Source organism: Oncorhynchus mykiss, chromosome 26, assembly GCF_013265735.2.
Source record: "Oncorhynchus mykiss isolate Arlee chromosome 26, USDA_OmykA_1.1, whole genome shotgun sequence".
NCBI lineage: Eukaryota > Metazoa > Chordata > Actinopteri > Salmoniformes > Salmonidae > Oncorhynchus > Oncorhynchus mykiss.
The window spans coordinates 39,440,012-39,452,781 of NC_048590.1; the positions used below are offsets into that span (position 1 = coordinate 39,440,012).

Sequence of the window (12,770 nt, forward strand, 5' to 3'; positions counted from 1 at the left end):
AGTTGAAGATGCAACATATCACACGAATTGCAAAATCTTAATGCTATAATATGTAACTTTTTGGGCGACCTGACCAAATTCACATAAAAATGTGAGTTATAGATCTGTCATTCTTATTGAAGGCAAGTATAAGATGCGGTAGATCTGTTCCATGTGCAGAGTTTCTATGCTTCCTGTTGTTAAGTTTAGTGTTTGCATCTTTTACCATCGGTTTTGTACACCAGCTACAAACAGCTGAAAAACTATATTTGGGTCATTGAAAACATGTTTAACAGAGATTTAGATGGTACAATGATTCTCTAAACTATACACTGAGTGTACAAAACATTAGGAAACACCTTCCAAATCTTGATTTGCCCCCCCTTTTGCCTTCAGAACAGCCTCAATTCATAGGGGTATGGACTCTCTGCAAGGTGTCGAAAGTGTTCCACAGGGATGGTGGCACATGTTGACTCAAAAGCTTTCCACAGTTGTGTCAAGTTGGCTGGATGTCCTTTGGGTGGTGAACCGTTCTTGATACACACGGGAAACTGTTTAGTGTAAAAAACCCAGCAGCATTGCAATTCCTGACACACTCAAACCAGTGTGCCGGGTACAAACTACCATACCCCGTTCAAAGGCACTTAAATATGCACCCTCTAAATGGAACACATACACAATCCATGTCTCAATTGGCTCGAGGCTTACAACTCCTTATTTAACCTGTCATGTACCCTTCATCTACACTGATTGAAGAGGATTTAACAAGTGACATCAATAAGGGATCATAGCTTTCACCTGGATTCACGGGCTGGCCATGCTTTCCTCCTGGCTACCCCAACCCCGGCCAACAGCTCCACACCCACACAGCTACTTGCCCGAGCCTCCCCAGCTTCTCCTTCACCCAAATCCAGAATCCAGATAGCAGATGAAAGAGCTGCAAAACCTGGACCCTTACAAATCAGCTGGGCTAGACAATCTGGACCCCTACAAATCAGCTGGGCTAGACAATCTGGACCCCTACAAATCAGCTGGGCTAGACAATCTGGATCCCTACAAATCAGCTGGGCTAGACAATCTGGACCCCTACAAATCAGCTGGGCTAGACCATCTGGACCCCTACAAATCAGCTGGGCTAGACAATCTGGACCCTTACAAATCAGCTGGGCTAGACAATCTGGACCCTTACAAATCAGCTGGGCTAGACAATGTGGACCCTTACAAATCAGCTGGGCTAGACAATCTGGACCCTTACAAATCAGCTGGGCTAGACAATCTGGACCCCTACAAATCAGCTGGGCTAGACAATCTTGTCCCTCTCTTTCTAAAAAGTATCCGCAGCCATTGTTGCAACCCCTATTACCAGTCTGTTCAACTTCTCTTTAGTATTGTCTGAGATCCCTAAAGATTGGAAAGCTGCCGTGGTCATCCCCCTCTTCAAAGGGGGAGACACTCTAGACCCAAACTGTTATAGACCTATATCTATCCTGCCCTGCCTTACTAAAGTCTTCAAAAGCCAAGTTAATAAACAGATCACCGACCATTTCGAATCCCACCGTACCTTCTCCGCTGCGCAATCCGGTTTCCGAGCTGATCACGGGTGCACCTTAGCCACGCTCAGGGTACTAAATGATATCATAACCGCCATTGATTAAAAAAAACAGTACTGTGCAGCCGTCTTCATCGATCTGGCCAAGGCTTTTGACTCTGTCAATCAACGTATTCTTATCGGCAGACTCAATAGCCTTGGTTTCTCAAATGACTGCCTTGCCTGGTTCACCAACTACTTCGCAGACAGAGTTCAGTTTGTCAAATCGGAGGGCCTGTTGTTCGACCTCTGGCAATCTCTATGGGGGTACCACAGGGTTCAATTCTCGGGCCGACTCTTTTCTCTGTATATATCAATGATGTCGCTCTTGCTGCGGGTGATTCCCTGATCCACCTCCACGCAGACGACACCATTCTGTATACATCTGACCCTTCTTTGGACACTGTGTTAACTAACCTCCAAACGAGCTTCAATGCCATACAACACTCCTTCCGTGGCCTCCAACTGTTCTTAAACGCTAGTAAAACCAAATGCATGCTTTTCAACCATTTGCAGCCCGCACCGCCCGCCCGACTAGCATCACTACTTTGGACAGTTCTGACCTAGAATACGTGGACAACTACAAATACCTAGGTGTCTGGCTAGACTGTAAACTCTCCTTCCAGACTCATATCAAACATCTCCAATCCAAAATCAAATCTAGAATCAACTTTCCATTTCGCATCAAAGCCTCCTTCACTCACGCCGCCAAACTTACCCTAGCCGATCCTCGACTTCGGCGATGTTGTCTACAAAATAGCTTCCAATACTCTACTCAGCAAATTGGATGTAGTCTATCACAGTGCCATCCGTTTTATCACCAAAGCGCCTTATACCACCCACCACTGCGACCTGTATGCTCTAGTCGGCTGGCCCTCGCTACATATTCGTCGCCAGACCCACTGGCTTCAGGTCATCTACAAGTCTATGCTAGGTAAAGCTCTGCCTTATCTCAGCTCACTGGTCACGATAACAACACCCACCAGTAGCATGCGCTCCAGGTATATCTCACTGGTCATCCCCAAAGCCAACACCTCATTTGGCCGCCTTTCCTTCCAGTTCTCTGCTGCCACTGACTGGAACGAATTGCAAAAATCGTTGAAGCTGGAGACTTACATTTCCCTCACTAACTTTAAACATCAGCTAGCTGAGCAGCTAACCGATCGCTGCAGCTGTACATAGTCCATCTGTAAATAGCCCACCCAATATATCTACCCCATATTGTTTTTATTTATTTTCCTGCTCTTTTGCACACCAGTATCACTACTTACACACCATCATCTGCTCATCATCATATGCTCCTCTATCACTCCAGTGTAAATCTGCTAAACTGTAATTACTTTGCTACTATGTTCTATTTATTGCCTTACCTCCTCATGCCATTTGTGCACACTGTATATAGGCTTTCGTTTTTCTATTGTGTTATTGACTGTACGCTTGTTTATTCCATGTGTAACTCTGTGTTGTTGTTTCTGCCGCCCTGCTTTGCTTTATCTTGGCCAGGTCACAGTTGTAAATGAGAACTTGTTCTCAACTAGCTTACCCGGTTGAATAAAGGTGAAATAAAAAAATAAAAAATTCAGTCTATGTCTTGGAAAGAGAAGGTGTTACTAATGTATTACTGTATTCCATAATTGCTTGTTTTATCACATAAACTTAGCCAAAATATTAGAATTTTAGCAACCAGGAAATTGAGGAGTGATTTCTGCATATTCCACCTTTAACACATCACAAGAAATGGATGACGTAGTACACACTTGGATGATGTAATACACAGGAAACGGGGACCTGTTTTGGCTCGTGAACACCACTTTCAAAACTGCTGGCTGAAATGACAGATGTTCAGGAGTGCATCTTTAAGTGCTGTATCTCAGTCTTATTCCCCCATAAAAAAACACAAGTGCACTTGTTTTTTCCTACTTGCACTGACTCTGCTGATAACTTCTTTATTGAGGAACAATGTATTTACAAAGACTGTGATATGTGGTTGTCTCTGGATAAGAGTGTCTGCTAAATAATAAAAATATATATTTAAATGTAGTGTGTGTGTGTGTGCTTGTGCATGGTCATGTGCGATGGTGGTGGACTGGTCTCTCTTAGATATCTGTCTGTTGGCGAGGCAGATGTTCACTGCTTCCTCAACAAACAGATTGGCTATACTGGAGACACGTTTACATGGCTATGGTACCTATACGTGCATTAGACTTAGGACAAGGCTCATACTAGTGCATAGCAAGTAATACAGCATTAAACCTGCAGGCTTTACGTGTTACATATATTTTAATATGTATATTATACTGTATATTAGTGCTGGACTGGAACAAGTCTTACTGTTTTTATTTTTGTCTCCCCCCCCCCCCGCCTCCCCAACCTCCCCCTACTTCCCCTGTCTTCTCTGCCTCCCTTGTCTCCCCCCGTCTTCCCTGTCTTCCCTGTCTTCCTCTGTCTCCCCTGTCTCCCCTGTCTCCCTGTCTTCCCTGTCTCCCTGTCTTCCCATGTTTCGCCTGTCTCCCTTGTCTCCCCTGTCTTCCCATGTCTCTCCCTGTCTTCCCATGTCTCCCCTGTCTCCCTTGTCTCCCCTGTCTCCCTTGTCTTCCCATGTCTCCCCTGTCTCCCCTGTCTTCCTCTGTCTTCCCTGTCTCCCCCGTCTTCCCTGTCTTCCTCTGTCTTCCCTGTCTCCCCTGTCTTCCTCTGCCTTCCCATGTCTCCCCTGTCTCCCCCGTCTTCCTCTGCCTTCCCTGTCTCCCCTGCCTTCCCCTGTCTTCCCATGTCTCCCCTGTCTCTCCCATCATCCCCTGTCTTTCTCTGTCTTCCCCTACCTTCCTCTGTCTTCCTCTGCCTCCATCTATTCCCCCATCTCTCCCTGCCTCCCCCTCTCTCCTCTCCAGTGATGTGTGCCCAGGGTCTGCAAGCCAAGGATAAGACAGGTTCCAGTGACCCCTATGTGACTGTCCAGGTAGGGAAGACCAAACGGCGTACCAAGACCATCTTTGGGAACCTCAACCCTGTCTGGGATGAGAAGTTCTTCTTGTGAGTATGAACATAGTATATCACTGCTACAACAGTACTACAACCTAAGCCAGTGTACTACAGGCTGTATTATAGACGTGGTCCTTTGTGGCTTAGTCGGTAGAGCATTGCACTTGCAACGCGTTGGTTTGATTCCCGCTGGGGCCACCCATAGATAAAATATATGCACACATAGGTCCTGTCCAGGTGGTGTACATAAAGACTGCCTCAGGCTACAGAAACAGGAGGTATGCTCCTACCCTAGGGGCCATTCTGGCTCAGACAGGGCTACCTTCTTCAGCTGTAATACAAACACTCCAGCAGACATTGTTATCACATACATGTAGAACCTACCACACCAACAAATGAGGGGAGAGGAGATGGACAATAATTCAAATGCATTTCACTGAAAAATTTGTTGTTGACATGAATATCATCTACAGTGCATTTGGAAAGTATTCAGACCCCTTGACTTTTTCCAACTTTTGTTACGTTACAGCCTTATTCTAAAATGTATTAAATAAATGTTTTTCCTCATCAATCTACACACTACCCCATAAGGACAAAAGGAAAACAGGTTTTTAGAAATGTTTGCACATTTATTAAAAATAAAGACAGAAATGCATCCTGTTTCAATTGATCAGTGAGATGTTTCTACAACTTGATTGGAGTCCACTTGTGGTAAATTCAATTGATTGGACATGATTTGGAAAGGCACACACCTGTCTATATAAGGTCCCACAGTTGACAGTGCATGTCAGACACAGATCTGGGGAAGGGTCCCAAAACATTTCTGCAGCATTGAAGGTGGCCTCCATCATTCTTAAATGGCAAAAGTTTGGAACCACCAAGACTCTTCTTAGAGCTGGCCGCCTGGCCAAACTGAGCAATCGGGGGAAAAGGGCCTTGGTCAAGGAGGTGACCATGAACCCGATGGTCACTCTGACAGAGTACCTCTGCGGAGATGAGAGAACCTTCCAGAAGGACAACCATCTCTGCAGCACTCCACCAATCAGGCCTTTATGGTAGAGGCCAGACGGAAGCCACTCCTCAGTAAAAGACACATGACAGCCAGATTGCAGTTTTCCAAAAGGCACTTAATGGACTCTCAGGCCATGAGAAACAAGATTCTCTGACCTGATGAAACCAAAATTGAAGCGAATCAAATCAAATCAAATCAACTGTATTTATATAGCTCTTCGTACATCAGCTGATATCTCAAAGTACTGTACAGAAACCCAGCCTAAAACCCCAAACAGCAAGCAATGCAGGTGTAGAAGCACGGTGGCTAGGAAAAACTCCCTAGAAAGGCCAAAACCTAGGAAGAAACCTATAGAGGAACCAGGCTATGTGGGGTGGCCAGTCCTCTTCTGGCTGTGCTGGGTGGAGATTATAACAGAACATGGTCAGGTCAAGATGTTCAAATGCTCATAAATGACCAGCATGGTCAAATAATAATAATCACAGGCAGAACAGTTGAAACTGGAGCAGCAGCACGACCAGGTGGACTGGGGACAGCAAGGAGTCATCATGTCAGGTAGTCCTGAGGCATGGTCCTAGGGCTCAGGTCCTCCGAGAGAGAGAAAGAAAGAGTGAAAGAGATAATTAGAGAGAGCATACTTAAATTCACACAGGACACCGGATAAGACAGGAGAAGTACTCCAGATATAACAGACTGACCCTAGCCCCCAGACACATAAACTACTGCAGCATAAATACTGGAGGCTGAGACAGGAGGGGTCAGGGGACACTGTGGCCCCATCCGATGACACCCCTTCGACAGGGCCAAACAGGAAGGATATAACCCCACCCACTTTGCCAAAGCACAGCCCCCACACCACTAGAGGGATATCTTCAACCACCAACTTACCATCCTGAGACAAGGCTGAGTATAGCCCACAAAGATCTCCACCATGGCACAACCCAAGCGGGGGGCGCCAACCCAGACAGCAAGATCACATCAGTGACTCAACCCACTCAAGTGACGCACCCCTCCTAGGGACAGTATGAAAGAGCCCTAGTAAGCCAGTGACTCAGCCCCTGTAATAGGGCTAGAGGCAGAGAATCCCAGTGGAAAGAGGGGAACCGGCCAGGCAGAGACAGCAAGGGCGGTTCGTTGCTCCAGAGCCTTTCCGTTCACCTTCACACACCTGGGCCAGACTACACTCAATCATATGACCCACTGAAGAGATGAGTCTTCAGTAAAGACTTAAAGGTTGAGACCAAGTTTGCGTCTCTCACATGGGTAGGCAGACCATTCCATAAAAATGGAGCTCTATAGGAGAAAGCCCTGCCTCCAGCTGTTTGCTTAGAAATTCTAGGGACAATTAGGAGGCCTGTGTCTTGTGACCGTAGCATACATGTAGGTATGTACGGCAGGACCAAATCAGAGAGATAGGTAGGAGCAAGCCCATGTAATGTTTTGTAGGTTAGCAGTAAAACCTTGAAATCAGCCCTTGCCTTGACAGGAAGCCAATGTAGGGAGGCTAGCACTGGAGTAATATGATCAAATGTTTTGGTTCTAGTCAGGATTCTAGCAGCCGTATTTAGCACTAACTGAAGTTTATTTAGTGCTTTATGGATCAATTTTAGTAAAGGGGCTGAATAATTTTGCACGCCCAATTTTTCAGTTTTTGATTTGTTAAAAAAGTTTGAAATATCCAATAAATGTCGTTCCACTTCATGATTGTGTCCCAGTTGTTGTTGATTCTTCACAAAAAATACAGTTTTATATCTTTATGTTTGAAGCCTGAAATGTGGCAAAATGTCGCAAAGTTCAAGGGGGCCGAATACTTTCGCAAGGCACTGTATATAGAACATATCTAGGAGACAAAGAGGCTTTGTTAGTGCTGCCTTCCACCATGTTCTCTGTCTGCTGATGGAGGCACTGTGTGTGTGTGTGTGTGTGTGTGTGTGTGTGTGTGTGTGTGTGTGTGTGTGTGTGTGTGTGTGTGTGGGTGTGTGTGTGTGTGTGTGTTTGTGCGCGTGTATGCGTGCGTCCGTATCTACAGTATTAATGAGAAACCACAGAATGTGACGCAGATAGAGTTACACTGGTCACTCTTGCCTCCTGTGCAAACAAAATGGAGATGGAAAGAGGGAGAGAGAGATAGATGGAGAGTGAGATACAGAGACAGAGAGGGAGAGAACGAGAAAGAGAGACAGAGACAAAGAGAGAAAACTAGACAGAGAGACAGAGAGACAGGAGAAAACAAGACAGAGAGACAGCAAGACAAAGAGACAGCAAGACAGCAAGACAGAGAGACAGCGAGAAAACAAGACAGAGAGACAGAGAGAAAACAAGACAGAGAGACAGAGAGAAAAGATGTTATCCTCATGCCATGTGACAGGGTCTTGGAATCTTAGCTCTCTGCCTGGCAGGGACATCCATCTGTGGGTGCCACTAACACACAAACACACACACACACACACACACACACACACACACCCTTGAGTGGGGGAACACTAGGGACAGCAGGGTTTCCTAAAGAGAGCCGGTGGGGCAGAATGATGTCAATCCCACCTGACAGACATTCCACCCTCACCTCTCTTTTCTCCCTCTCCTCTCCTCTCCTCTCCTCTCCTCTCCTCTCCTCTCCTCTCCTCTCCTCTCCTCTCCTCTCCTCTCCTCTCCTCTCCTCTCCTGGCCTCTCCCCCTCTCATCTCCCTCTCCTCTCCTCTCCTCTCCTCTCCTCTCCTCTCCTCTCTCTTCTCCTCTCCTCTCTTCTCCTCGTCTCTCCTGGCCCCTCCCCCCTCTCATCTCCCTTTACCCTCCCATCTTCTTCTCTACTTTACTTTACACTTCTCTCCCTCTCCTCTCTGTTCCTCTACTCTCTTTCATTCTCATCTCTCTCCTCCTTCCAGGTCTTTCATTTCCCACATACATCTAGCAGAGAGGACAACTCCAGACCACTCCCAAGCCTTTGAAGCCCCAATGACAACCCTAACCTAACAGCCACCCACACTATGCCAACCCTAGCCATTACAAATGACTGTGACGTGACTACACTGAGTCTCCAGGTCTGTTTGTGCTCCAGGATAGTGTGAGGTCATATCAAGTTAGGTCAGAGCTGCTGCCAGTAGATAAAACAGCTGAGCGGCTCTCGAGAGGATGGGAGAAGGGAGGAGGGAAGAGGGCCACACAGCTTTTCACCTTCAAGGGCTATTTTCTAGATTTTTACAGCTTTTTTTCTCTGATTTAGTCACCCTAATTTGGGCCATCCTACAAGGGTAAAAATGGCAATAACTTTTGAACAAATTATGATAGGGGCATGAGGTTTGGACACCCTAAACCAGTGGATACCAAACTGTCGATCACAATTGACTGGTCGATCTCCAAGGCATTCCTAGTCAATCACCAAACATTTCTGTAAAAACAACAACAATAAAGCCTTACGTTCCACATTTTTCAATTCCTTTTGTGTTTGTGGCGTCAGATGCACTTGATTCAGCAGCCCTAATGACGTGAAGGCAAAGTGTCCCCATTTTGAACCTCTTCATGTGTCTGACGGTAGAACTCCGCTTACCCGGCAGGTCCAGAGAGGAAATCAAGTGCACCTACTGGCCTACCGCTGGCCAATAAGATAGTTCAGATCACTGTGTCTGCACAGTTTCCTCGAGCCATAGACTGTAAAAAAACAAACGTTGATACTGTGAGAATTCAAAACTGTTAAAACTATGACTAAAGAGACTCAACAAATACAGCGTGTTTAAGTTGTTATTCAGCACTGTCTATGCTTTTATAAGCCATAATATGTGTGTTCTCCCTCCACCCATTCACACTACAACCAGCACTGCAGCTGCAATGAATGAGAATAGCAAAGTGTTCTGATAATCGTTGTATTTTTATTATAATAGCGACTTGTCTTTTTTTAATATCGCCCTAAACTAACCCACTTTACTGGTGCTGTTTTTCTACACATGGTGCCTTGCTGTCCAGTGAGTGTCACAACGCTACAGACAGGATCAAGGTGCGTGTGTGGGATGAGGATGATGACATCAAGTCTCGCATGAAACAACACTTCAAACGAGAGTCGGACGACTTCCTGGGTCAGACCATCATCGAGGTCCGCATGCTCAGCGGGGAGATGGATGTGTGGTACAACCTGGGTATGTTCCAGATCCTTCTGCTTCCATGTTCCAGATAAGACTTGTTCTATGTTCTAAATAAGACTGGTTCTATGTTCTAGAGAATCATATTTCTATGTTCTAGATAATAATGATTATATATTCACGATCAGACTGCTTCCATGTTCTAGAGAATCATATTTCTATGTTCCAGATAAGACTGGTTCTATTTTCCAGATAAGACTGGTTCTATGTTCTAGAGAATCATATTTATATGTTCCAGATAAGACTGGTTCTATGTTCTAGATAATCATATTTCTATGTTCTAGATAATAATGATTATATGTTCCAGATCAGACTGCTTTCATGTTATAGAGAATACTGGTTCTATGTTCCAGATTATACTGCTTCCATGTTCTAGATAAGACTGGTTCTATGTTCTAGATTAAACTGGTTCTATGTTCTCTATAAAACGGGTTATATGTTGTATATTAGACTGGTTATATGTTCTAGATAATAATGTTTCTATGTTCTAGATCATAATGATTATATGTTCCAGATCCGACTGCTTCCATGTTCTAGATTAGACTGTTTCTATATTCTAGTTAAGTTTGTTTTTATGTTCTAGATAAGACCGGTACCATTTTCTGGATAAGAGGACTGATGCATCTGGTTCTGTGTTTAAGATAAGAAGACTGATGCATCTGGTTCTGTGTTCTAGATAAGAGAACTGATAAGTCTGGTTCTATGTTTTAGATATGAGAACTAATGCATCTGGTTCTGTGTTCTAGATAAGATAACTGATGCATCTGGTTCTGTGTTCTAGATAAGAGAACTGATAAGTCTGGTTCTGTGTTCTAGATAAGAACACTGATAAGTCTGGTTCTGTGTTCTAGATAAGAGAACTGATAAGTCTGGTTCTGTGTTCTAGATAAAATAACTGATGCATCTGGTTCTGTGTTCTAGATAAGAGAACTGATATGTCTGGTTCTGTGTTCTAGATAAGAGAACTGATGCATCTGGTTCTGTGTTCTAGATAAGAGAACTGATGCATCTGGTTCTGTGTTCTAGATAAGAGAACTGATAAGTCGATGGTGTCGGGAGCCATCAGATTGAAGCTCAACGTGGAGATGAAGGGAGAGGAGAAAGTAGCTCCGCCCCACGGCCAGTACACCTGTTTACATGAGGTAAGACATCTATACTCACCAACTGGTCTGATGGATTTCTCCACTCTATGGAAACTGTTCCAGGAACTGTCTCCCTCTACTCCTCTTCTCTCATGTTATTCTCTTCATCCTGTCTTTCTCTCTTCCTTTAGAACCTGTTCCACCACCTGACGGAGGTAAAGAACAGTGGAGCGGTGAAGATACCAGAGGTGAAAGGAGAGGAGGCGTGGAAGGTCTACTATGACGACGTGTCCCAGGAGATAGTGGATGAGTTCGCCATGAGATACGGAGTAGAGTCCATCTACCAGGCCATGACGTAAGGACGCTCTCTTTCTCTTTCTCTTCCTCCCTCTTTTCTCTCCACTTGGTTCTCTGAAGGCTTACTGCTGTGCTGATGTAATACAGGAAAGCATGCCTCTGTGTCCTCAGTGTTAAAACTATAGAATCCATGGATTCAATTTCGCAGCGCAGGCTGCCTGTCTCTGTGTGTGTGCGTGTGTGTGCGCTGTCCGCTCTAAAGCCACCATGGGAATTCACAGGAAGTCATCATGGTTCTCAGTGTTCTCTCTCTCCATGCTTGCCTCCCGCAAGTGCTTCTTGGTAATCTGGAGGCTGAGAGCACAGTAATGAATTATGCTCCCCAATGTGAGCATCTGTGTGTGTGTGTGTGTGTGTGTGGTGTGTGTGTGTGTGTGTGTGTGTGTGTGTGTGTGTGTGTGGTGTGTGGTGTCTGTGTGTGTGGTGTCTGTGTGTGTGTGTGTGTGTGTGTGTGTGTGTGTGTGTGTGTATGTGTGTGTGTGTGTGTGTGTGTGTGTGTGTGGTGTCTGTGTGTGTGGTGTCTGTGTGTGTGTGTGTGTGTGTGTGTGTGTGTGTGTGTGTGTGTGTGTGTGTGTGTGTGTGTGTGTGTGTGTGTGTGTGTGTGTGTGTGTGTGTGTGTGTTGTGTGTGTGTGTGTGTGTGGTGTGTGTGTGGTGTGTGTGTGTGTGTGTGTATGCGTTTGTGTTGTGTGTGTCCCTCCTCACCATCTCCCCCTCTCCCTCCCGCCCCATTTTTTTGTCTCTCTCGCTGTGTTTTGAAAGGCTATTTAATAAATAATTGATATGACTGTCCTTCCAGATAAATGGGCTGCTCATTTTTGAAAACCTTTGAAATGCACCTCAAGTTAACCTTTCCTTGTATCAGTATTAAACTATCTCATATAAAGGCCGTGTCCCAAACACCACCCTATTCCCTAATAGCCCCATGGGTCCTGGTCAAAAGTAGTGCACTATAAAGAGAATAGGGTGCCATTTGGGACACACGAACAGTCAATGCCTGACTGTAGAGCAGAATAGATACCTGTTAAGAGGCAGCCTTCTCCTTCTCTCTCACTATTCCCATGACCTACTTAGGTTTAGTTTAAAGGATTCAGCTCAGAGAGAGAGGGAGGGAGGGAGAGAGGGAGGGAGAGAGAGAGGGAGGGAGAGAGAGAGGGAGGGAGAGAGAGGGGGGCAGGGAGTGGGAGATAGAGGAGAGAAAGAGAGAGAGTGGGAAAGAGAGATAAAGAGAGGGCGAGAGGGGGGAGAGAGAAAGAGTGGGAGGTAGAGAGAGAGAGAGAGAGAGAGAGAGAGAGATGAACCTGGAACATGGTGTTGGAGTGTTACAGTGAACATGGTATTGGAGTTTTACAGTGAACATGGTGTTGGAGTGTTACAGTGAACATGGTATTGGAGTTTTACAGTGAACATGGTGTTGGAGTTTTACAGTGAACATGGTGTTGGAGTTTTACAGTGAACATGGTGTTGGAGTGTTACAGTGAATATGGTGTTGGAGTGTTACAGTGAACATGGTATTGGAGTTTTACAGTGAACATGGTGTTGGAGTTTTACAGTGAACATGGTGTTGGAGTTTTACAGTGAACATGGTATTGGAGTGTTACAGTGAACATGGTATTGGAGTTTTACAGTGAACATGGTGTTGGAG

At 45.3% G+C, this 12,770-nt stretch overlaps 1 protein-coding gene across 3 annotated transcripts in view; it reads left to right on the top strand.

Annotated features, from left to right (window-relative positions):
- The window catches only part of LOC110506127 (protein unc-13 homolog C), a 223,531-nt gene that overhangs the window by 64,770 nt on the left and 145,991 nt on the right, over positions 1-12,770 (top strand). For all 3 annotated transcript variants that reach the window (XM_036964589.1, XM_036964590.1, XM_036964591.1), the window contains exons 10-13: positions 4,456-4,597; positions 9,516-9,685; positions 10,715-10,830; positions 10,962-11,125. In XM_036964589.1, the coding sequence (XP_036820484.1) occupies positions 4,456-4,597; positions 9,516-9,685; positions 10,715-10,830; positions 10,962-11,125 (592 nt within the window). The remainder of the gene's footprint in view (positions 1-4,455; positions 4,598-9,515; positions 9,686-10,714; positions 10,831-10,961; positions 11,126-12,770) is intronic.